The sequence below is a fragment of the Melanerpes formicivorus genome, unplaced genomic scaffold (genome assembly GCF_026170545.1).
Source record: "Melanerpes formicivorus ecotype bairdi unplaced genomic scaffold, bMelFor1.0.p_v2 SCAF_7, whole genome shotgun sequence".
In the NCBI taxonomy this organism is placed as follows: Eukaryota; Metazoa; Chordata; class Aves; order Piciformes; family Picidae; genus Melanerpes; species Melanerpes formicivorus.
The window spans coordinates 20,597,283-20,622,719 of NW_027142359.1; the positions used below are offsets into that span (position 1 = coordinate 20,597,283).

The following is a 25,437-nucleotide window of genomic DNA, read 5'->3' on the forward strand; positions in this document are numbered from 1 at the left end:
CAAGGTGCTGCCTCACCAGTGCAAAGTACAGGGGAACAATCATTACCCTAGTCCTGCTGCCCACACTATTGCCAATCCAGGCCAGGATGGTTTTGGCCTTCTTGGCCACCTAAGACACAACGAAGCCTGCATACAACAATGGGTTCTTCTACCATGCTTATAATTCATCTGTGTAGCTTTGGCATTTTTAATACACCTCTGTCTGTAACACCAAGATACCATCTGTCTCTCTTCTCCAGGCTCAGTTGTTTTTCTCCCTTCCCAATTATATCCATGCACTAAATCCTTTAAACCTCAATCCAGTCTGCAACTTCATTGGCTCAAAGTAACGAACAGAATTTTCTAATTCCCTTATGGCAATCCTATTATCTGTCCAAAGCTATTTCTGCAAGGGTCATCACTACACAGGGATGTAAATCTGAGACCAGGTCTATCTCTGGTCAGTTGTAATCCAGCTCCTCTCCAGGAAACCACCAAGGACATTTGTCAGCGGTCAGAAAACGTGGAGCTGAGCAACTGAGCCTCTCAGGTAGAGTGATTTGCATGTTGACTGACTTTCAAGTTTTATTTTAGGTATGGGAATAAAATATGGTGTTTTGAAGATGGCCACAGCTGCTGGAATTTATTAGCTGTGCCTTAAACGTTCTAATAGATAAACTTAACTGATATGGTCTATTGGAAGAACTTCACCTTTGGCACCAGGCTGAAATGTAGCTGTTGAGATAAAAAATAATGCCAGATTTCCAGTTAGGAATTTGGCAGGCTGTTTTGATTAGGTTGAGAATAATGAGCTCAAAGAGCTGCCATTATTCATGCTTAAAATAAACAGAGGTTTTGATCTAGCATGGTCAGTAAGTGCTGCTTCACTACAGATAGCGAAGAGGAAATGCATTAGAAACCAGACCTCTGAGCTGCTGCTGGTGTGTGTCCAGACACCTAGACCTAATTTACTAGAGCTTTATATTCCTTGCATGGAATTCTATCCCTCTTTATTCACTTTTGGCATTTATTTAATTAAAAATGGGATTTCTGCTCTTTTGTAACCTGCCTTTGAATACCAGGGGCTGTCCTCAGTGTCATGTCTTTCTCGTTTGTGCTCATAGCTGGATTTAGGTGTGAGCATAAGAGCAGTTGTGTTTGATATCTATGTGTCAATCAGAAAATAATCACAACATCAACAGACAAACAAAATTTAGTATATATAACCATCCACTAAATCCCTATTTTTCAATATGGAGAGATTGCTTTCTACAGCTGAGGTGCCCAGAAGATGAGTATGCTGCAAATTGTACAGGTCTAAGTGGTCAAAAAACCTTGGGGCAAACCACCTTCAATTCTTGCATCCAACCTGCTCACATGAATTATTCCATCCCCACAATCAACACCTTTACAAGTTTGCTGCAAGTGCTTGAAACGTTGTTGACAGGAGGGAGCAGTTTGAAGATGACATTGCTCTTCTGTAGCTGATACCTACCAGACTGCTGGAATTATACATGAACACATCACCCTGTTTCAGAGTGGGGTTTTATCTGATCTCTGTTATAAATATTAATGTCTAATCATAGCAATTCTGATTACAACCAGCTAAAATCATGGAGAGATTAATTAGGGAATGGAAGATAGCAACCAAAATAACACAACCTGAGTGTAAATTTCATAGCTAAGGATGACTGTTATACACCAGAATATGCACCTACTGGTTTCCAGTGATAAAGGGAATTGATCACTAGCAGGGATAGTTCTTGAAGCCATCAGAGAGTTCCCTTATTTCTAATTTACAAAGTGCAACCCCCCTATTTCAAAACACTCATGCTGCCATCTGTCTGTGTCCTCATCTCAACTGCAAAGCTTTATCCTTTTCAGTCCTAAAAAAAAAAGGCAAAGAGAGCAGCAATTCAGGAAAAAAAGGGCCTGGTACAATCAGCAGCCCCACCTCAGTGGGGAAATAATTTGCAATAATTGCACTAGGCTGGATTACAGGGATTAGACAGCTCAGTTGTGCAACCAGCTGCAGTTACAGGACTCTGTGATTCTCACTACACACAAAAGCTGTGCAATAGCCCTAAATGCAGAAGATGCAAAGACTTAGGAAAAATCATCACCATCCTTACACTTCCACCCTGTCTTTTGGGCTTCTTGCCTTCTTAGACCACTCTCAGCTAGCCAGTAGTGTAAAACCAGAATTAAAAAAGACAAGCCACCTGTGGGCAGAAAACTCTCCAGAGACTGTACAACACTCCAGTTGGGCACTAGTGAGCAAGGGGAGGAAAAATAAAATCAGGTTGACTCCATGATTTGGTGTGTTTAATATGGCCAAAGAAGAGAACTCAGCTGGAGCGTCTGGTAACCAGCTTTCAGTGCTATCCCATCTTAAACTACATAATAGGCTTCATTTCAAGGCTAACCAGGGGCTGACTGAATTATAAACTTAATTCTGAATTCCTTGAATGAGAGCAAAGATTTGGCCTGGGTCTCAATGCAGTAAAATATTTCTCAGTGGTTTAAATGTAACCTGGGACTTGCTTTAAATCAAGGCAGAGAACTCCATTGCGTTGTGGCAAGCATACATCATAGTTTTTGCTCTTGATATTCAATGCCTATGGATTTCAAGTGAAAGCAGTAGAGCAGTTCTCACAATCAGCATCCAAGTACAGAGCAAGCCCTATTCTGCTGCTTACTGGAAGGCAGATTTCAAAGAACTATGAGAAGAAAAGCATAAAATGAAAGAAAACAAAAAAAGGGAGGGGAGGAGGGGGGGGAGGAGAGAAGGAGAGGTCTAACCAATATCAGGCATGAGTAGAATTGGCCAAGATTATAGAATAATAGAATCATTAAGGTTGGAAAAGACCTCAAAGATCATAAAGTCAAATTGTCAATCCAACACCACCATGCCCACTAAACCATGTCCCAGAGTGACTCCACCACCTCCCTGGACAGCCCATTCCAATGCCTGACCATGCTTTCAGTAAAGAACTGTTTCCAAATATCCAGTCTAATAGCACTTTCTTAGTAAAAGAACAACAATCAAAAGAAACCAGAAAAGTCTTTTCCAGCTCTTTGAAGTCAAAGTCTTTGTGAACTCATGTCACCTCTTGTGTTAATTCCTTTTTTAAATCTGAAACAATTTGGGTTTTCATTGCCATTCTCATTTCAGCCTTGTATGCAAGAGCAGAGGAACAACGAGCAGAGGAAGCATAATAAACCTGAAAATAGCTCCATATATTTGCCTGCCAAAGCACAAAACTGTTTTGGGTGACTTAGAACCCTTTCCATCTAATAGCCACAGATAACAGAAGCAAAGGAAGGAAGGTGCAAATGCCATATCCCTTTTCCCACTGCATTCAATCAGAGGAAGAGGTGGAAGTGTTGTGGCAATGTGGATTCTTGTGGAGAGACCCTGGCTGGACTTTAATGAGCCATCTCAGCAGCTCCCAGCAATGTACCTGAAGCATTATGAAACTCCACTTGGTCAAGGCCCCTCCAAGAAATTTCCAAATTACCACTCCTGTTACTTAAGCTAGGATCTGTAAGTTGTACTAGCAGCAGTGACTTCAGCCTCCACCCAGCCACACCGGCTGCCAGGCTCAGTTCTTCATCTTCCTCACCCTCATACAAGACTGCTGCTCACAGGTCTTGCACAGAGCCAGGTGAAAATGTGTTACAGAAAAGTTATTCTTAACAGAAAGTATTTCACTGATCTTTATTTTTCTTTAATTGTCTTGGTGTAGATGAGAACATGCACAAAAGCAGTATCTTTATCTTGAGAACTGCAATGGTTTATGGATGCATAATGAAAACTGTAACACATTCAAATGGCAGCTTGAAATTAAATGGTTAGATTTGCTGAAATAGTTCAAATTTGGTTCTATTTGCACATCCTTGACCTTTCAGCAGTGTAACAGTCATTCAGAACATGACATCATAATTAAAATACTCTTAAATGATTCCATTTAGGCAATATTGTAAGGAGAGTTGCTTTGCTTAATCTGAGATGGAAGCAAGTTATAATAAAGTCTTGTCACTTAGATGCAAAGCATCAAATGAAATAATTGTGGTGCTGAGCCCTGTCCTTCACAACTGCTGGTAGCACAATAAAACAACTGTCTCTGGAGGTACTCAGGGACAAGCATACATTCCCATTTCTCCTTGTAACAGTGATCCTACCTAGTCTGAAAACAGTAGAGACACTCCTTTTCTCAGAGAACAGAGTAAGGCAGGGTTTAAATAAAGCAAATTGGGACTGTTTTGAAAGGAATTATGGAATTAAGGAATGTCACCCCTTTGAAACCACACAATGATGAAATGACTCCACAATTTTAAGTTAAATCCTGTCATATCCATGCTGTTGACCATTAAGTTCACTGGTGTCAGTCTTTGAACCCTCAATGAGATGCAAAACTGGCAATTGGTCTTCTCAAGACTTTTTCAAGAGAAGAGACCCCAGAAGGCAGCATTGGGTGACTGCTCATCTTTGTTCTCTTTCATGTTGAAGGCTGTCTGGGTTTATTTTATTGCACATTGCATTGGGTCACAGGCCAGAGGCACTTTTGGAAACACAGCCTAGCTAAAAATAACCTTGCTAAACCTTAAGCCAAACAGGATGAAGTAAACCCTCAGAGTTAGGAGAAGTCAGGCTCTATCAGATGAGGAAACATGTCAGCTATCTGAAGTCTAAATATAGAATGATAAAATGGTTTGGGTTGAGAGGGAACTAAAGGTCATCTAGTCCAACTCCCCTGCAGTAAGCAGGGACATTCCCAACTAGATCAGGATGCTCAGAGCCTCATCAAGTCTGACCATGAATGTCTCCAGGGATGGGGCCTCCAGCACTTTCCCAGGTAACCTGTTCCAGTATTCCACCACCCTCACAGGGCCTTCAGACCTTGGGATCTTCCTTAGTGCCCAAACTACTGCCATCTCCTGTCACTCTTTGCCTTTAAGGTGACCATCTCTCCTGATGAATGCCAATCTTTTTTTCCCATTATCCATGTCTGCATCCTCTCAAGATATGTAGTTAAACAAAAAAGGGTTTCAGGCCACTGAAGCAGGTTTTTCTGGAGATGTTAGGAACCCACAACCTGTGGTAAAGCACCCAGTTCCATTCTTACTTAGATAACTTCATAAATTATTTTAGGAAGTAGGTATTTATTTAAAATACAGCAGCAATCACTTCAGCACTTCAGAACTTTGTTCTACTCTTTTGTATGAACACTGATGCATTGTCCAAGGCTCCCCTGCACAGTTTAACATACAGGGATTAATGTAGACTTGCTGTCACACAGATCAACCTACTGTTTCTTGACTGCTCAAGGAATTAGAATCAGATTTTATATTTTTCTTTTAGAAAGCTTTGGAACACATCAATAAGTGAGGCTCTTACAAACTGACTCACATCTGTACTGTTCTGCTGGGACAGTTAATGCTAGCACAGTCATTTATCATGTGAATCCTAATATCTGACATCATGGTAATCTGAAAGAGCATGTTTTCCCTCTGATTTATGGAGTTCTCTTTGTTTTTTGTCTGAGTCTGATTCTCCTAAAGGGAGATGAGCAATCACATCTTATTCTTTAACACTACAGAATCCACGAGTAGAGCCCTTTTAAGTGCCACAGAGAAAAGCTTAGAGAGCCCAAAATCATTAGAAAAAAAAAATCCTAGAAAAATCAGATTTGATTTTTTCCATTGAAGTAATCACAGATTTTCTCTCCTTTCCTAAACAGAGCACCGTGCTCTAGGCTGCTACTCTATCCACCTCCCATGGCTGTCACAGCTGCAGTCAGGATCTACAGCAGCTTAGGTTGAGCCAAATGTTACACTCTGCTGCATAAACAAATACAGCAGTAGGAGAAAACCCACCATCAAAACACCTTCAGTATTGCTTGTTCTTACCTCTCTTGATCCCGTGACTAACTGCTGCAAGCATAAGAGGTCGTGACCTGGCTTGTCACAACAGCCACATTAACAATGAGACTCCCTGGAAGGATTCAAAGCCAGGTAGAATGGTGCCTTGAGCAACCTGGTATAGTGAAACATGACTCTGCCCATGGCAGGGGGTTTGGAACTAGGTGGTCTTTAAGGTCCCTTCCAACCCAAACTATTTTACAATTCTATGAGACAGGGCTGCTCTGGCATTTTGCAGAAGGTACCTAAATCCTGCAGCAACTCCCTGCAGGGAATTCTGTGATCAGTCCATTACTGCTCCATTCCTGTTTTGTTCACTAGAAACTCAGGCTGTAAAGTACATTTTCCACTTTTGGATAGCACTGAGGAAACAAAGGAATTCAGGCATCTGTGGCCATATCCAGGACTGCAGGATTTGTGGTACTGTTATTTTGTGGGGTTTGCATAAGCATTTTGACACACCACAGGTGATGGTAATGCTTCACTTGGGCTTGGCCCCCAATTCTGTCCTTGGGAGGAAAACTGGCATTTGAGCACTGCACTGGTGTGCACACACAAAGTGGGTGAAGTGAATCAGAGGTATTTATGGTAAGATTTTTCCTGATAGGATCATCCTGTTCGCTTCATTTTCCATTTTCCCCTTTCCTGCCTTTCCCTGACTCTCCCTGAATCAAATCAGCTTCCTGGTACCTCCTGCTGCTTGTTCCAACAAGACTTTTCCTGCTGATGCTCTTTTCTTGTGTTCAGATGGGAAATATAGAATCACAGACTGGGTTGGGTTGGAAGGGACCTTAAATATCATCTAGTTCCAACCCCCTTCCATGGGCAGGAATATCTTCTTCAAGACAAGGGTGCTCAAGGTCCCATCCAATCTGGCTTAGAACACTTCCAGGCTTGGATTCTCCACAACTTCTCTGGGCAACCTTTTCCAGTGCATCACCACCCTCCTGGGGAAGAATTTATTACAAATGTCTAACCTAAATTGAGCTCCTCCCAGTTTGAAGTCATTACCCCTGGTCCTGGTACTCCATGCCTTTGTAAAAAGTTCCTCTCTAGCTCTCACATAGCCCCTTTTAAATTCTGGAAGGAGTGTTAGAAGCCCTAAAGAAAAAATGTCTGTTAGATGGTTGCAATCAGGCTGGCTTCTTATGGGGCAATACACCCATACCCTGACTATGTGGAAGGATAAAATATTGGGAATTTTGGGATAGAGCCCTGGCAATCCCTCTGAAGGAGCCTGAGAAACAGCTAACTGTACACAGAAAAACTGGCCCAGAAATTGTGCTTGAGTTGCTACATAAATAAAAGTAAATTGGAGGGAAAGGATGTCCTCTGGTATTTATCCCAGCTGTGTTCTGGAGCAGGATGGGAAAATTGTATTTTAAGACATCAATGACATTTGTTTAGACGTCCAGAGAAACTTGTGTGAATCTCTTAGTTGCTGCATAACTGGAACCCCAGTCTGCTTAGTTTTGGTCTGCAAAGGAAGCAAAACCATTAATTCCTGTGCAGTGTCACAAGCCACAAGTAAAGCTGTTCACAGTTTAGCCAAAGAAAGTTTCCCATTTCTAATTAAAGTCAGTCACAGGATCCAAAGGAAAACATGAAGCCTCTGGAATGGCATAAAAAATATAAAAGATCTGTGTAGGAAAAGGATAAAAGTTACCAGGCTCCCTGTGGCCAAAGGATACTGTCCACTGTGGATTCCATCTTCCGATTAATAAAGAAAACATGATGAAAACATTCATAGAGTCATAGAATGGTTTGGGTTGGAAGGGACCTGGAGGATCATTTAGTTCCAACACCCCTGCCATGGGCAGGGAGACCTCCCACTAGATCAGGTTGCTCAAGCCCTCATCCAATGTGGCCTTGAACACCTCCAGGGAGGGGGCATCCAAGACTTCTCTGGGCAACCTGTTCCAGGGTCTCACCACCATCACTGTAAAGCATTTATTTCTAATCTCCAGTCTAAATCTGCCCTCCTCATGCTTCAATCCATTCCCCCTTATCCTGCCACTACAAGCATTTGTAAAAAGTCCATTCCCAGCTTTCTTGTAGGCCCTTTCTACTAATAGTAATTCCTACTACCGCTTTCCTTTAGGCAGTTGTAGTTGCCACAGGAATGTCGGGATCATATAGCGGAGAAGACATTATTCCTGAGGTTGCAAACAAGAGGGACAGACAACCCTGGAGCACACACCATGAGGCTGCAGCTGGTTGGAACAGGGCTCTGACATCCATTACTTAATAAATTACTTTATAAACAGTTACCCCATTTTTTGGTAAATGGTCAAATAAAACAACCCGAACATTCTGCTGTAACACATCTAGCTGGTCACAGCTTTACAGTGCAACAGAGGAAGTGTTTCATTTCCCATCTGCTTATCCTGACCCGACTCAAGATTGCCTGTGTGTTCCTCACAGTGTCTTTGCTAACTGTTGACAAATGCACATCAGAATCACGGATTGGGTTGGGTTGGAAGGGACATTTCAAGGCCATTTAGTCCAGCCCCACTGCAGTCAGCAGGGACCTTTGCAACCAAAGCAGGTTGTTCAGAGCCCCATATGGTCTCATCTGGATTGTTTCCAGGGATGGAGCACGTACTACCTCTCTGGGAAACCTAGGCCAGTGTCTCAATGCCCTTATCATAAAAAAATTCTTCCTTCTCTCTAGTCTGAATCTCCTTCTTTTAGTTTAAACCATCACCCCTTGTCCTGTCACAGCAGGCCCTGCTCAAGTTTGTCCCCAGCATTCTGATTGGCCCCTTTAAGTACTGAAAGGCCACCAGAAGGTCTCCCCAAGTTTTTAGATTTTCACCTGTGGATCTTCCTGTTTAAGATAAATATGGAATTTAATCCCCCAAACTGGCAAGTTTCCCGTAAAGTGAAACCAATTTAGCAGCCAATAGCTGCACAATAGCTGTGTTAATGTAAGTGCCAGGAGAGAAGAAAAACATTTTGTATTCACATTTTCTGCGCACCTAAGAAACATTAGTGAATAGCTGGGAGCAGATGACAGAACTGTGGAAGTATCCCACTTTTAGGTACTGGCTCTTCCCATACTAACAGCACGGCTGAAAGCAACATGATTTCATAGTGAATCTGGCAGTGCTGGCTTAAGGGTTGGATTCAAGGATCTTAAAGGTCTCTTACAGCCAAAACAATTCCATGATTTCATTACTACAGAATGAATATCTACCTGACAGTGTAACAGCCAGGAAGATGGGAGAGTCACACCAGCCTAACTCAACCACCTGAGTTACACAGCCAGGCTCTCTACCTGCAAAAGGCAAGATGAACTCCTTTTTTGCAGATCCACAGGCAGGGATTACCCCCCTGAACTGACTAAAACTGACCAAAAATGCATCTTCCCACTGTTAGTGCCTTAAGTTAAATGCCTGTAATGGGATGAGGTAAACAACTGACTCCATCAACTTTTCTAACTCATGGAGATGTGTTTAGGGGAGTGTCAAGACTGAAAGAACAGTAGCACCTAGTAATTCTGTCAAGCTTTATCTGCTTGGCCCTGCCAGTTCTACAGGAATAGCTCCAAGACAGCAGGCTGGAAGACACAAGCAATTCCTGAGAGCACAGCCTGAAGATATCTTCTTCATTAATGTCCCTTTCCTTACCACAGCACATCTGGCTTGAATGCAAAATTTTACTGTTGTATCATCACCACAAGGTGTATGTAGATCTAATTATTAAATCCACCTTGTCAGGAGCTACTACCCTGCCCAAAGCACTGGATCACAGAATCACAGAATCACAGAATTGCCTAGATTGGAAACAACTTATTAAGATCATCAAGTCCTATCATTGACTAAACCATATCCCTAAACTATACACCTACATGACTCTTAAATATCTCTAGGGATGGTGACTCCACCACCTCCCTAGGCAAACCCTTCCAATGCCTGAAAACCCCTTCAGTGAAGAAATTCTTAGAATCATAGAATTGTTTTGGTTGGAAAAGACCTCTAAAATCATCAAATCAAACATGTCCACTAAACTGCGTCCACACATTTCTCTAGGGACAGTGACTCCCCCACCTCCCTGGGAAGCCCACTCCAAAACCTGAGCACTTCACTAATGACATTTTTTCGAGCATCCAAGCCAAACCTCCCCTGGGAAAATTTCAGGCCATTTCCTCTCTTTCTATCACCTGACACTATAGAGAAGATGCTGCACTCTGTCCAACCAGGATGAACAACACTAATTCAGTGTTTGAGACTCAGAAGTGGAAGATCATAAAACTTTTCAAATGATGACAACGCAGAAAACAAAGTTTTCACACATTACAGAGGACAAGTTTTAATGCTCAGAGAAAGCCAGGAGTGAAGAACACATGAATTTGAAAGCTGTCATGAACAGTTTCTGTTTCAAATTGTCTAATTCTCTCAAATTCAAGAGATAGATGGCTTAGGTAGAGCCTGCAGGTATAGGGAGCCTGTTGGCTAGGTCAAGCCTGTCTTCTGTAGATAATGATGGGAATTAGAAAATGGTTGGACTTAATCATCTTGAAGATCTTTTCCTACCAAAACCAATCTGTGATTCTCTATGAGGATAACATGAGCAAACCTTCCTACTGATTTACTTTTACGGTTGCAAATGCGCACTGCAGAAAAGCCTTCATCCAAGCTAAGACAAAATATAGCATCCCACATCAGAAATAAATATTCACCCTTCTGAGCCAACCCCGTTTTGCCAGCTGTTTTCTGTGTGCACTATCCAGAGCCTTAGGGGGCATTCTTGGTCAAGCCTTACCCCAAACCAGACAGTGAATGTTTTCCCAACTTCCCAAGTTTTGATTCCTCCCAGCCCTCCCTTGCAGGCATTCTGTTGTGTTTTTCTCATGGAAGGGAGCAATAAAAGCCTGTTCAAAGTCCCTTCAGGGTACTACATCTTGTAGATCTTTAATTAACCATACAATAAATGTAAGTTTCTTCCCTTTTCCATAAAGCATTGCCCATCAACCTCTTTAAACACATGTCTCTAATCACTACCCTGACATAAGTGATTTTTGACAAATTATAGGGATTATACATGCTGCCAAACATCTGCTGAGCTTGGGAACAAAACATACATAAAGCCTTTTCCCTAGGCTTCTGCCCTTCATCACATCTTTGCTAATTGCAGCAACAAACTCCAACCAAAACTCTGAAGGATGTGTCAGTTCTAGCAGCCATACAGATGTTTACTTAGAGCTCAAAAATTATGTCCTTAAAGGTCAGCTGGAAACTCTGTCCCGACTTTCAGAGCACCGCAGTGAAACACGCAATCAGTCTGACAAATGGGGCCAGGCATTGAGGTTAAACATGGATTGAGGTTCATGCCCTTAAATATCTGCATTTGAAAATGTGGGCTGTTCTGCCCCAGCTCCAAAGAGAGATTTTCTTACATCCAGCCACCCTTCTCTTCCACCCCTTTTGATATATCCAAGATTTGTAGGAAGATAAATGAATTAGAGGTTTCCTGACATTAAAAACCAAAGGATGAGTTTGTCACAATAGTACTATGTAAATGTGTAAAGTCTCCTTCTCTGGAGGGATTCCAAACTCACTGGGACATAGTGATTTGGGGAAATCTGCTGTGGGTGACCCTGCTTTAGCAGGCAGGTTGGACTGGATGATCTTCAGAGGTCCGTTCCACCCCCCACCATGATTGGATTCTAGGGTTCTGTAATTTGCTCCAATAATTCAGATCTTGACTTTAAAAAGACTTTCAGCATTTAATATTAAAAATTATGCTTAAAAATAAATAGTTAATGCTAACTGACATTTAACACTATTAATGTCAATTAATATTTTTTCTGAGATTTAAAATAAAAAAGACTTGTCTTAAAATAGCTGCACTCTGCCTCTCCATCTGAATCACAGTGGTGCTGTGGTAGAAGCATAGAATGGCTTAGGTTGGAAGCGACCTTAGAGAACAGCTACTCCAACCTCCCTGACATGGGGATTGGTTGCTCGAGACCTTGTTCAACCTGGCCTTAAACATCTCCAGGGATGTGGCTTCCACAACCTCTCTGGGCAGCCTATTCCAGTGTCTCACCACCCTCATACTGAAGAACTTCTTCCTAAGATCCAGTCTAAACCTACTCTCCCTCGTCTTAAAACCATTCCCCCTTGTCCTCTCACTAGATGCCCTTAGAAAAAGTCCCTCTCCTGCCTTCCTGTTGGTTCCCTGCAGGTATTGGAAGGCAGCTAGAAGGTCTCCCCAGAGACTTCTTCTGTCCAGGCTGAACAACCCCAGATCCCTCAGCCTGTCCTCAGCCCTTGGATCATCTTTGTGGCCCTCTTCTGCACTCGCTCCAAGAGTTTCATGTCTTTCATATGATGGGGATACCAGAACTGGACAAAGTATTTGAGGTGGAGACTTGCAGAGTAGAGGGGAGGAATCACCTCTCTTGAAGCTGGCTGATGTGCAAGGCAATGAGGTAATCTCCCATTTTAGAGTGAAATCTGGAAATAAATGTGCACTCAGTATTTTTTTCAGTCCTATGATTTTTTTAACCTAACATAATGCTGAGGCCTGGGGTAGCCACATCGAGAACTTCCTGACTGGCAAAGGCCTTAAGTGTAAATGAAACATGGAACTGAAGCTATTTAAAGCATTTCCATCTCACAAATAAAGAACAGCATAACTCCCCTAAAGCGGATAGAGGGAATAATCCAATCCCATAACCCTCTCATCAGTCACAGGGACCTGCAGCAAAGCTGACAGCTTTCTACGTCAGCCCACCCTGGTTTGTATTTTCTTCCTATTGTATGACCTCCTCTTTTAGCAAATGAAGTCCCATTCTGGTGTTTGCAAATGACAGTTTTAAAGCTGTGTAGATGTGGTGCTGAGGGACACGGTTTAGTGGTAACATGGTAGTGCTGGGTTAATGGTTGGACTGGATGATCTTCAAGGTCTTTTCCAACCAAAACAATTCCATGATTCTGTGTTATTTTCCCTCAGCACAGTGACCTAATCACTATATGATACATCATGTTTTTCCTTCAGGTGAGCCCAGGTAATTTCCCTGTACCCATATTACGAGCCTGGCTTTGCATATCTGGGTAATGCCAGTGTGAGTAGCCAAACCAGGTGGCTGCAGCTCTGAAAATCTATATTTACCCACCCTAGTGTAAGGGACCTGAATGTCTCTGAGCACAAAGGTTGTTACAGGTACTCCATGTTTTCCACTAGCAGCTCTCTGGCATGGCACCCAGCAGTCCTCAGCAGCAGCAGATTGCTAAAGGTGCTTATGGCTTTCAGTTCCCTTTGCAGCGCTCTGAAATTCTGACCTCTGCCCTTGACACTGATTTTGCTTACGCAATGACACTAATGCCTCTTGCAAAGCTGAATGCATACATGACTTGGTGACATGGTTTAGTGGTGACCTGGCAGTGCTGGGTTAGTGGTTGGACTCAGTGATATTAAAGATCTCTTCCAACCAAAATAATTCTGTGATTCTACGCCCAAGGTTGGATGGAACTCTTACTTTTCTCACTCATTCCCCTTTCTTTTTGTTTCTTTTTAAAAGAAACCAAAACACACTTCATTCATATGATACTGACATGTTCCCTTGTCCTGTCACAACAGACTCTGATAAAAAGTCTGTCCCCAGCTTTCTGATCAGCCCCTTTAAGCACTGAAAAGCCACAAGAAGGTCCCCCCTGGAGCTTTCTCTTCTCCAGGCTGAACAATTCATGAAGTAGCTATGAACCAGACCACAGCTAGGGTTGAACGAATAGTATATAGAATATAGAATAAACCAGGTTGGAAGAGACGTTCAAGATCATTGCATTGAAGCATGCATGTCTTAACCATGCAAACAATGCAAATCCACATCTCACCATTTCTGCTCAGTGATGCAGATCACACCCTGTGGTGCACTCAAGTTATTGAGGAGGTTTCAATGGTATCAGTGGAACAGGCTGCTCAGGGTAGTGTGAAGACCTCATCTCTGGAGGGATTGAAAAGCCATGTAGTTGCAGTGCTGAGGGACATGGTTTACTGGTGACCTGGCAGTGCTGGATTAATGGTAGGACTTGATGAACTTAAAACTCTTTTCCAACCAAAATTACTCTATGATGAGCTCTGGGTTATCACCCTGTAGATCTGTCACTGTTGTTAACCCAGTAGATGCTGACCTTCCCAAGAGGAAGTGCAGAACTTCACACATGGGCTTCACTTGATTCTGCTGCACTGGGACATTTCCAATGCCTGGGCAAGTGTAAACAATGCCTTGTTCCAGTTCCATGAATTTTTACCCAATTCCTCTATTTCCAGCAACCTGGGCATTTAAACCCATAGCTGCTCCTTCTCTTGGCTTGCTTGCTTAAAAAGCTGCCCATCTGCCAGGTGCATTTGGCAGAGTGGACAAGAATATACAGGGAAGGAATTCTGCAAATAGAAAACAGAAAAAACAGGCAGAGAAGCAAGATTCAAATTAGGGTAGATGGAAAAGCTGTTAAAATTCAGACACCCTTCCCAAGAGGCAGGAGCCAAGGGGACAGGCAGGGCACAGGTACTGACCAACCACCTACACATAGCTTCAAATAGAACTGTGCAACTGTATCTCACTGACAAAGAGTTCTTTTACTTTTCATTCCTCCACTTCCATGAGCATCCAAAATTTCCTGCTGCCCAGTTCAGAGGCAACATCCCATCAATGGCTGGGGATAGCAGCAAGCTGCTGACTTATGGCCTCATGCTGACCCAGGCACAGAGCAGTGTTTTCGGTGGGGTTTGCACAAATGGAGAGCAGCAAATGTGTGCCCAGAGCATCTTGAGATGAATACTGCTCATGTTTACTTATTGTACTGGTAGCAAGACCTTTTTCTCTACAAGGCAATTTCATTTATTGGTTTTGTCTTTTATGGAATAGATCTTGCCTTTTACAGTTTGTTCAGAGACATTTTTATTAATTCCCCTCTCTTCCATAACTATAAGTTGACACTGGAAAACATCATTTTTGTATTTACAGCTGCAGTATACGACAAGGATTAAAGAAGCCTTCATCACAAATACACAGGCACAGTGCTTTCCTCCTGAGCTACCTCAGAACTTCAACATACAGGAGAGAAAGTAGTAAAAAAGGAATAAAACTGAAAATTTGGCTAACCAGAAAACTATGTGAATGACCAGGGGGTGGAGTGTTTGTTAGTAAGTAGAAAGTATTCCTTCATATTGGAATCCTTCATTATGGCCTGAAGGTGTGCCAGGGGAGGTTTAGGTTGGATATTAGGAAACGTTTCTTTCCTGCAAGAGTGGTCAAGCATTGGAACAGGCTACCCAGGGAGGTGGTGAAGTCATCATCCCCAGAGTTGTTCAAGAAATGTGTGGACATGGCACTTCAGGACATAGCTTCATTTCCACAGTTGTGCTGGGGACTCAATGATCTTAGGGGGCTTTTCCAACCAAAACAATTCTAAAATGTGAATATTTCATTAAATTATCATTTCTACCTTTCTACCCTATAGTAAGGATGGCCCTTACTGATAACCTTCTAATGACCACAGAAGGATGAACATCAGTAACAGGAATGACTAATTTTGAGCTACAATAGATCCAGAACTCACAGAAATTAAATGGGAGCTCCAAGATATATATTTCAGGTTTGGGGGCTTTTTCTTGCTGAAGAAGTGATTTTTGGGACACAGGAAGGTCACAGCTCTCCTCTGTGAGGAAATTGTAATTTTTGCTTTCTTCACTCAAAGTCTAACATTAAGACAGGAAAGTAGAGAAGTTCTAGAACTAGCAGTCCCTTAAAATATGTGTGTGAAGTCACTTCATTCATTACAAACTACTGGCCAATACATTATTGATCTGCACACCTCAGAAGGAATATTTTTTTCTCCCTATTAACACTGTTCATATAAAATCATCAAGAGATGCTTTTGGTTGCCAAAACCAATGATCAAAGCTAATGAAAATATATCTCTTCTAAACCAGCATTTTTCCCCCCCACAAAGATTGCTGTTCATCTGGAGTGGCACATGCTGTTAAAATGGCGCAAATGCGAAGCTTGAGAGCAGCAGCCATGCAGCTGGTGGTCTGAAAGGTCTGTGGGTGCTTCCTTAGAACAGACACAAATAGCTTCAGTGATAGCATTTATTATCACTTCACCATCACTGCACATCACCCTGCACAGATCTTGGAACTGACTACCCACTTGGCATATTCTGCTCTCACAGTGTGATCTTATCCTGAGCAAGTTTAACAGGATTGTGAGCCAGCATATTTACACTGGAAAAAAAAAATCCAAAAATACCAGATTTAATCCACTAAGGATTTGGTACTTGGCAGTGCTGAGGCTACACATCAAATACTGGGTTCAATTTTGGGCCTCTCACTCCAAGAAGGACATTTTGAGGTGCTGGAGCACATCTAGAGTAGGGCAATGAAGCTGGTGAAGGATCTGGAGAACAGGTCTGGTGAGGAAGAGCTGAAGGAACTGAGGTTGTTTAATCAAGAGAAAAGGAGGCTGAGAGAAGACCTTCTGGTTCTCTACAGCTCCCTGAAAGGAGGTTGTACTTATGGGGGTGTTGATCTCTTCTCCCAGGTAACAGGTGAGAGGATGAGAGTACATGGCCTCGGGTTGCATCAGGGGAGGTATAGGTTGGACAAGAGGAAAAAATCCTTCACTGAAAATGGTTAAGTCCTGGACCGGCTGCCCAGAGCAGTGGTGGAGTCCCCATCCCTAGAGGGAATGAAAAGCCACGTAGATGTGGTGTTGGTTTAGTGGTGATATGACAGTGCTGAATTAATGGCTAGAGTCAATCATCTTCAAGGATTTTTCCAACCAAAATGATTCTATGACATCATAAGAGATGGTTGCAATGGCCAGGGATGTATGTTCTCCAGCGCAGAAGCCTGTCCCTGTCTAGTATGATCATCCCCACACATCAAAGTTCTGCCTCTGACCTCTTGTGCCCACCATGATCTCAGGCTGCCTCAGATTTAAGGGGTTTATATTAAAAGGTGATCTTAGTGAATTTCTAAATTAGTCAGTCAGCTAATTAGCACCCACTAGGAGTTGACTGCACAATCATGAGGGCTGTGGTCTGTCCACAGGGTTGCAAAGTGCATCTACTCTTAGGAGAGCTGTGATGCAGCACAGAGGATGGCTCTAGCTGTCCCCACACTGGATTTCAGCACACCTGTAATGCTGGTGAGGTGACAACTTTAGGTCTAAGCCATCTTGTGCTAGGGTCATTGCAAACTGCACTGTGACACTGCTTGCTTTACTGTCTCAGCATCACATAGCGTTGACGTTTCCTCACGGAGGCACTTGCACAATGTGCTGGTAGCATCCGCATTCCTCCAGATCTTAGGAACCTTCTTTTTTCTTTGGAAAACACTGCTTGCCTAACATATAAAAAGGAACTTCACCTCACCACCCAAGAACTCCAACTCAAGTACTCCACCTAAAGCCTTCACAAGAATACGGGACAGTTTCCTGCCCTGGTGATTGCCCATTTTTGCCCACACACTAACACAACTTTTTTGCACCACGCTTTCTCAAAAGGAAGACTAGTACCACAGGAGAGCCAGCTCATCCTAGAAGCGAGCTTCCCACGGATCACCTTGCAGTTACATGTTCCTATGCTCTTGTCCTCAGGTGCCTACTGGGAAACACCTGGCTGGGATGGCCTAATTCTCACAGTGCCAAGATAAGGACGATAAATATTTATAACTCCACTGAATGGTTTGCATGGCTTGCTCCAGGCTTACAGCCTGACTCAGTTGCAGGGCCAGGATTAAATATGAGGAGTTCCCCACTCCCAGATCCATGGTCAGCTTTCCAGCCTGGCAGGGTTGTTGCCTCATGCCACGCTGCAGCAGAATGGTGAAATGCAGCTTTCTGTACCATAGTGACTCACCTAACCTTTTCAGATTTATTAGGTACAACAAATCAGAAACATAAACTGTACAAAGAGCTTTCATTTGTTAAGCAATCAGTTCCATCTCGCATCTTTCACCAGAAGCATGGTCAGTTTTCTGGTCGGAGCCTGCAACAGACTGCTGGAAATTTCCTATCCTCTATTTTTAGTGCCTTTGAGAGCTAAAAGCTACAAAACATCAAAGCATATAGAAATTCCAAACAAGTTTCCTCACGGAACAAAGCAAATCCTTAGCAGCAGCTGATAGAAGCAGCTTAGATGTCCATGGAAGTCACAGGAATGATTTACAAGACTTCTGGGCTGCAGTGCTACTGTGACCCAGCATATCCACATAGCTGTCCATCCCCAACATGCCAAAGGCTTTTAGTTTTGCCTTTGTGAGAAAAGATTAGAGTCCTATTTCTGTTTCAGAACTGACTGAAAGGCAATTGGATCAAGAAGCTGGGTCTAGAGGCTGACAACAATCACAGAATTATAGAATCATGGAGGTTGGAAAAGACCTTTAAGATCATCAAGTCCAACCATCAAACTGACACCACCATGCTCACTAAACCATGGCCCAAAATGCCATGCCTACATGCTTTTTTTAATATCACCAGGGGATTCACCTCCCTGGGCAGCCTATTCCAATGCTTTATCACTCTTTCAGTAAAGAATTTTTTCCTGATATCCAACCTAAACCTCTCCTGGAACAACTTGAATAATTTACTCCTGTTCTATTGCTGGTTGCTTGGGAGAGGAGACTAACACCCACCTAGCTCAAACCTCCTTTCAAGAAGTAGTAAAGAATAAGGAGGTCTCCCCTCAGCCTCCTTTCCTCCAAGCTAAATAATCCTAGTTCCCTTAGCTGCTTCTCATCAGGCTTGTGCTCTAGATCCTTCACCAGCTTCATTGTGTCCTTCTTTGGACACTCTCCAGCACCTCAGTGTGAAACAATCTAGCTAGAGATCAAAATACAGAACAATAAATTGTAATAAAGTAAAATTCACTGCCTCTTTTTTTCCCCCCAAACGTGTTTCCAATGCTTCCCACAAGCTTTGATCAATTGCCACATGTAAGGGACAATCTATTTACACATTTACTACTGAGCTTTAGTCTCAATACACACAAAAATTAGATTCCTCGTGCCTTGTTCAACCATTACTCTTCTTTATCCCTTGATGTTCTATGAAAGATGAAGGTGGGTGACCTTCTCTGCACTCATGCTCCAACACTAACATCAGCAGCAGCTTCTAAATGCAACACTCATGGCAAGAAAACATCTTAATCTTTGCTTCAGGATGGGATTTCCTGTGAAGTCAAAAAGGCTTAACATCTGAACAGCTAGAACTGGACTAAATGAGAGCTCTCAGATCACCTGCCTTAAGATTCCTATGGACAGCGACACTTTAGCACATTAGAATTACAATTTCTGATTAAAAAGGAAACTTATGTCTGATGTCACAGAAAGATGAGTAGAGGGGACAGCAGATGGGGGTGTATATCTCTATGTGTTGACAAGGACTTTGAGCAACCTGGTCAGGTGGAAGGCATTCCTGCCCATGGGGGTTGGAACTAGATGACCTTTAAAAGTCCCTTCCAACCCAAACCATTCTGTGCAACAGGAAGAAAGATTGAGTACCATGTGGTGGCAGAGCTCATGCAGAGGGCTGTGTAGATGTCTATCAGCAGCGGAGTCAAAGCGCATTGGAACAATCCATACTTTTCTCCACCAGTATATCCTCCTGAAGCAGATAATTGATCCTCTCAAGAAAGCTGTAGGCCCCCAAGAATATTTTGGGAATCAGCAGAGTGCCAGTCTGACCCTGCGAGCTCGATGCTGCAGTCAAATTCTGCTGCTCTGCAGTGCTCAGGCATCACAGCACTGGGCTCATCTTCATGGTGGGAATACACAAAGGGAAACCTCTCCTGTTCCCTCAAAGAATGGTGATTCTACCTCACCCCTCAAAAACTCCACTGTAGAAGACAAAAAGGGTGTTGCTTGACTACTGCTGTATTGCAGTGCCCTGTGATTGCTTGGGTGGCCTTATTTACAGAGCAGGTGGAACAAGAAAGTGATTTTGATTTATAACCCACATAATTTTGTGTTTTGTAACAAACACAGCACAACAGGCAGCCTAGGTCCAGGATATTCAGAGGTCTCTTGCTCAACAGGTTCAATTACTTGGCTCCATCTTCAGTATGAGAAATGAGCACTTCAGGCAACCCTTAAAAATAAATACTGCACAGAACTTGGAAAATTAATGTAGTTCCTGATTTCAAGGTGAATCACAAAAACCAAACCCAAACAAACACTGAAATAAAGAAAATACTACATAATCCCAGTGCAGGAAGTGTGATAACCACTATTTCACACCACGTTCCCAATACTCTCCCTCACCCAGGCACCTCCAGTAAGAACCTGGCCAGACATCTCATTAAAGAGACTGACACATATCCTGATTGCTTGTTACAAGATAAGAATATATCTCTACAATTATCATGTGTTTTGATCTTCATTGATACCAAACAGTGCTGTACCTGATGCATGCTTAGCTCTTCCCTATCCTGTCATTAACTGTTTTCCTTTTTGAAGTTGCAGCATCTCCTGCTCCAGCCACCAAAATGGAGGAAAATGCCAATGCCAGCATTGAAGAAGATTTTGAAGGACAGGCAACACACACAGGCAAGGGAACTAACCAGTTTTCTTTTTCCTAAATATCATAGACTGGTTTGGGTTGGAAGGGGTCTTTAAAGCTCATGTAGTCCTACTCCCCTGCAGTGTGCAGGGACATCTGCAACTTGAGCAGGTTGCTCAGAGCCCAGTCCAACCTGACCTTGTCTCTGTTCACTAGGGAAGCCCAGAATTTGAGTAGCTCCAGTTGGTTTGCCAAATCCCTTGCACAGAAACATGAGCTCCAAAGCCAATGAGAATGTGTATTGGAGCAAGTGACAGCCTTCAGGGAAGGGCAGGTAACACCAAACTGATCTTTTTGCCAAACCTCCTGAAGCAATCAGCAAATGCAGAAGACACCCAAGAAGCCACCAACAGCAATGGCCCAACAAAGCTCTTGTTGATTTATTGCTTCAGTCATGAACAATGATCTGTCCTCTTTTGGGAAATAGAGGAAAAGAAACCAGGAACAAAACCACACTCACACACTAGTATTAGGTTATAAGGCCTCACTGCAAAGTCTGGATTGTTCTTTCCTTCTTACAGAAGGAACATTCAGTGCTAAAAGCGAACCTGTGAATCCTTTTGGCAAACACAGCACAGCCTTTAAAAGCAGTACCCTTGCTCAGAATCACAATTCTTTTTAATCCAGCACTCAGTCATTGTGGGTTTTATGAGTACAGATGTTGCATTCAGCTCTACAGACACTTCATCCCACCCCACCAACAGGCAATCATTGCTTCCCAGTGCTCCTATGGCTTCTTTTTCTTTGGGCTATAATAAATATAGCTCTTGAAGCAACTGTTTCTGGGGGTTTCCTTATCACCATCATCCTTACTGCTGTTGGCTAAGATTATTAGATATGGCTTTATTTATTTTTTTGTTTAAATTATATTTATTTATTGAATACCAAAATGTAGGGCAATACAGGTAGGAATAACCCCCTACCCCAGTACAGGTGCAAGGATGAGCTGCTGGAAAGCAGCTTGGCAGAGAAGGACCTGAATGCTGGTGGATAACAACTTCCCCATGAGCCAGCAATGTGCCCTCTTGGCCAGGATGGTAAATGGTCTCCTAGGGTGCATTAAAAAGACTGTGGCCAGCAGGTTCAGCAAGGCTGTTCTCATCTGCTCAGCCCTAGTGAGAACACATCTACAGTAGTGGGTCCAGTCCTGGGCTTCCCAGTCCAAGAGAGATCTCTGTGAGAAGGAAAGGCTGAGAGACATGGGGCTGTTCAGCCTGGAGAAGATCAGTCTGATCAACAGCTAAAGGGCAGGGGGAAAGAAGATGAAGGCAGACTCTTTTCAATGTACCCAGTGACAGAGCAAAGGGCAACAGGCACAAACTGGAAACCAGGAGGTTCCAGTTAAACATGAGGAGAAAATTCTTTCATGTGAGGGTGCTGGAGCCCTGGACCAGGCTGCCCAGAGAGGTTGTGAAGTCTCTGTCACAAGCTGCTGTTGGTGACCCTACTTTAGGAGGGGGGTTGGACTAGATGATCTCCTGTATTCTCAGTTTTACAGTCTTTACTTCTGTTATGTATTCATAGATTCATAGAATGGTTTGAGTTAGAAGAGACCTTAAAGATCATTGAATTCCAACTCCCCTGACATGGGCAGGGACACCCTCCACTAGACCAGGTTGCTCAAGGTCTCATCCCACCTCACTTTGAACACCTCCAGGGAGGGGGCATCCACGACCTCTCTGGGCAACCTGCTCCAGTTTCTCACCACCCTCACTGTTAGGAATTTCTTCCTGATCTCCAGTCTAAACCTGCCCTCCTCAAGCCTCAATTCATTCTCCCTTGTCCTATCACTACAAGTCCTAGTTCCTGGTTTTCTTGCAGACTGCTTTCAATGTATTCAGATGCTCTGTCTCTAGAAAAATGCAAACAGACCTACAAAACACTATCTTGGGCCGACATGTCAGTTTTGTTAAGTATTCATGTAGTTCACCAAAATCCTTTTATGGGATCCTGACAGGAACCAGATCACCCCCTTTCCTTTGGTGGCTGATGTAACACACTGATCACAGAGTTCAGGTTTGTAGCACTGGTGGAGGGTGCTCAGGAAGGAAAAGACGTGAACAGATAAACTGTGGCACAGAAGGAAAATGAATGGAAATTGAAGACCGTCTCCTGTTGCAGCCAGTTTCTCATCCAACTTCATCTCTCGTAGGGCCCAAAGGTGTCATCAATGACTGGAGGAAGTTCAAATTAGAAAGTGAAGATAGAGACTCCTTATCCTTGAGCAAGAAAGAAATCCTTAGACAAATGTCTTCTCCACACAGATGTCACAGTAAAGATGATAAAGACACCAGAGAGAGATTCTGCCGTAAGGTAAGTAAAGAAAAGGCAAAACAAGTTAATTTGGTTTCTATGTAAAATATGCAGTTTATGAGCTAGAAAATCTTGAATTTTCCAGACTCCATTCCTTTGCAGCTTAGCAGAGCTCACACAACATAGACAGAACAAATGCACATGCAACCACCTCTCTATTTCTCTCCCAAGCAAAGTCCAACTGCAGTAAACCAAGATGCAACTTCACACTGACATAGCATACAACACAGTTTGATCCTTCTTCCTCCTTCCCTTGCCTCAACATTCTTTCCACTATTAAGCCAATGGAATAATTTGAACACGTTAAAAAAATACTAGTCACAATAGAGCTCTGAGCCTGAACATCTCTCATTACCATTGACCAGTTCTGACCCCAAAAAAACACAGAAATCAAATTTTTACCCCATGAGAGCGACAGGCAAAATTCCCACCAACCCTGGAAGATCCAAAAGTCTTTGACAGCTGTCTTCAATACCAGTAAATTGACATGCAGGTCTTAAGACAGGATCTTCACCTGTCTCTTTAAAAGACCTCCCAGAGCCACCGTAGGCAGTGATGGCTCTTCTGGCCAAGCTTTCAACATGAAGTCCTTTAAACAACCACTGAGCCTCTTCCTGTTTCAGTGTCAACTGACAACAACTTCATTAACATATCATTCTCTCAATGCCCACAGATGAGCATGCAGGAGTACGAATTAATTCATGATGAGCAAGAAGATGAAAGCTGCCTACAAAAATACCGCAAGCGCTGCATGCAGGATATGCACCAGAGGCTGAGCTTTGGGCCAAAATATGGCTACTTGTGTGAGCTGCAGAACGGGGAACAGTTCCTGGAGGCCGTGGAGAAAGAACGCAAAACCACCACCGTCATTGTCCACATTTATGAAGATGGCATCAAGGGCTGCGATGCTCTCAACAACAGCCTGACCTGCCTGGCGGCTGAGTACACCACCGTGAAGTTTTGCAAGATCAAAGCCTCCAACACGGGGGCTGGAGACCGCTTCTCCAATGAAGTGCTTCCCACTCTGCTTGTCTATAAGGGTGGGGAGCTTCTGAGCAATTTCATCAACATTTCCGAACAGTTCAATGAGGAGTTTTTTGCTGTGGATGTGGAGGCTTTCCTAAATGAGTATGGGCTGCTGCCTGAAAGGGAGCTTCCATCCCTGGGAAATGGCAACACAGATGAGCCAGATGTTGAGTAATTAGAGCAGCATAGTCCTCCCTGTCTCACTTCCCTCTTCAGTATGTTGTAAGTCAAGCTCAATAACACCCATCTCATTTAGAGAAGGCTGTCTTTGCTAATTTATCTGTAAGATACATATATATATTTATATAAATGGCTTAAAAGTATGGTTAGCATGTGAATGTTACTTAAAACATATAGCTGGCAGTCCTGTACATAACTATTTCTATGCCAGCCACAAGTAGTAGGAAAAACAGGAGATCACACAAAGCACAAGAAGAATTTCAACAGGAAAAGAACTGATCCATCCCTCTTGTATACACAAAAGGCTGTCTCTGTGCTCTGGAACTACAGTGAGTCCTGGCTCCTCAGGTTCACTTTCATGACTAAAGTCAGAAAATTTCATCCAACAGATTTCAACCAGTCATAAGAAGATTCCATCCAGCAGTTTTAATGAAAAACACACAGCCCAGAGTCCTTGCATTCCTAAATGGCTTGGGTGTCTAGGACATTAGTTTATGCTTCTCCATTTAACTTTTAAATACTTGTGAAAATGCAGGAGTTAGCTCAGTGCTTCTCTAACTTTATCATCTCAACAGCTAAGACAGACACACTGTCAGCTAATTTCAGTTCATTGTTGCTCCATATTTGGATTAGTGATATTTGAAATGTCTGCTGAGTTGCTGGAAAAGTATATTGCGCTCATGTAATAATTCCGAAATAAAGCCTAACAGCTGTCAAAGCCTGCCATTGGAAGTGTGAAATGTGTTGGGAGAATGTAAACTTAACCTTGAAAACATTAGTAAGCACACATCAGACATTTTTTGAACTCAGTGTCAAGTTTTGCTAAAGGAACACTGCTGAAAACTACAGTTTAGCAATCAATTTGAGGGTAAAAACAGGATAAACTCACTATAAACCTTCCTCCCTCTCTCTGAAGGTCTAAAAGACTCCACCTCCTCCAGTTCTGATACACAACAACAAAGCATTAGAAGTGTTTCAAGAACTTCTTTTGCACAATGGCAAAGCTGAAGACTGAATTTTATTCCAAGGATAGAAATATAGAATCACAGAATCATTCAGGTTGGAAAAGCCCTTCAAGATCGAGTTCAACCACAACCCAATTACCATGGCCACTAAACTATACCCTGAAGTGCCACATCTGATAGGTTGGACTCAATGATCCTTGAGGTCCTTTCCAACCTAAGTGATACTATGATACTGTGATACTGTGATACCTCCAGGGATGGTGACTCAACCACCTTCCTGGGCAGCCTTTTCCAATGCCTGACCATTCTTTCAGGAAAGAATTTTTTCCTAATATCCAACTTAAACCTCCCCTGGCACGACTTAAGCCCATTTCCTCTTGTCCTATCATTAGTTACTTGCCTTTAAGGTAGCTGTAGAGAGTAATAACATTTCTCTTCAGCCTCTTTTCCTCCAGATTAAACAACCCCATCTCC

The 25,437-nt window shown here is 42.9% G+C and overlaps 1 protein-coding gene across 2 annotated transcripts; it reads left to right on the plus strand.

The window, feature by feature from the left end:
* Positions 1-402: 402 nt before the first annotated feature.
* PDC (phosducin) lies at positions 403-24,717 on the plus strand. Of its 2 annotated transcripts, none has more exons than XM_068141305.1 (4): positions 403-529; positions 20,383-20,466; positions 22,632-22,792; positions 23,466-24,717. In XM_068141305.1, the coding sequence occupies exons 2-4, from the start codon at positions 20,406-20,408 to the stop codon at positions 23,991-23,993; spliced, it is 750 nt and encodes a 249-aa protein (XP_067997406.1). In that variant the 5' UTR covers positions 403-529; positions 20,383-20,405; the 3' UTR covers positions 23,994-24,717. The 2 variants fall into 2 exon arrangements, with proteins under 2 accessions (XP_067997406.1, XP_067997404.1); XM_068141303.1 differs by having other exon boundaries at positions 404-529; positions 20,377-20,466.
* The last annotated feature ends 720 nt before the right edge of the window (positions 24,718-25,437 follow it).

Coding starts and splice junctions, on each gene's coding strand:
- PDC (XM_068141305.1), top strand. CDS start 20,406: ATGGAGGAAAATGCCAATGCCAGCATTGAAGAAGATTTTGAAGGACAG. Junction 20,467..22,631: donor AGGACAGGCAACACACACAG/GCAAGGGAACTA, acceptor CATCTCTCGTAG/GGCCCAAAGGTGTCATCAAT. Junction 22,793..23,465: donor GAGAGAGATTCTGCCGTAAG/GTAAGTAAAGAA, acceptor CAATGCCCACAG/ATGAGCATGCAGGAGTACGA.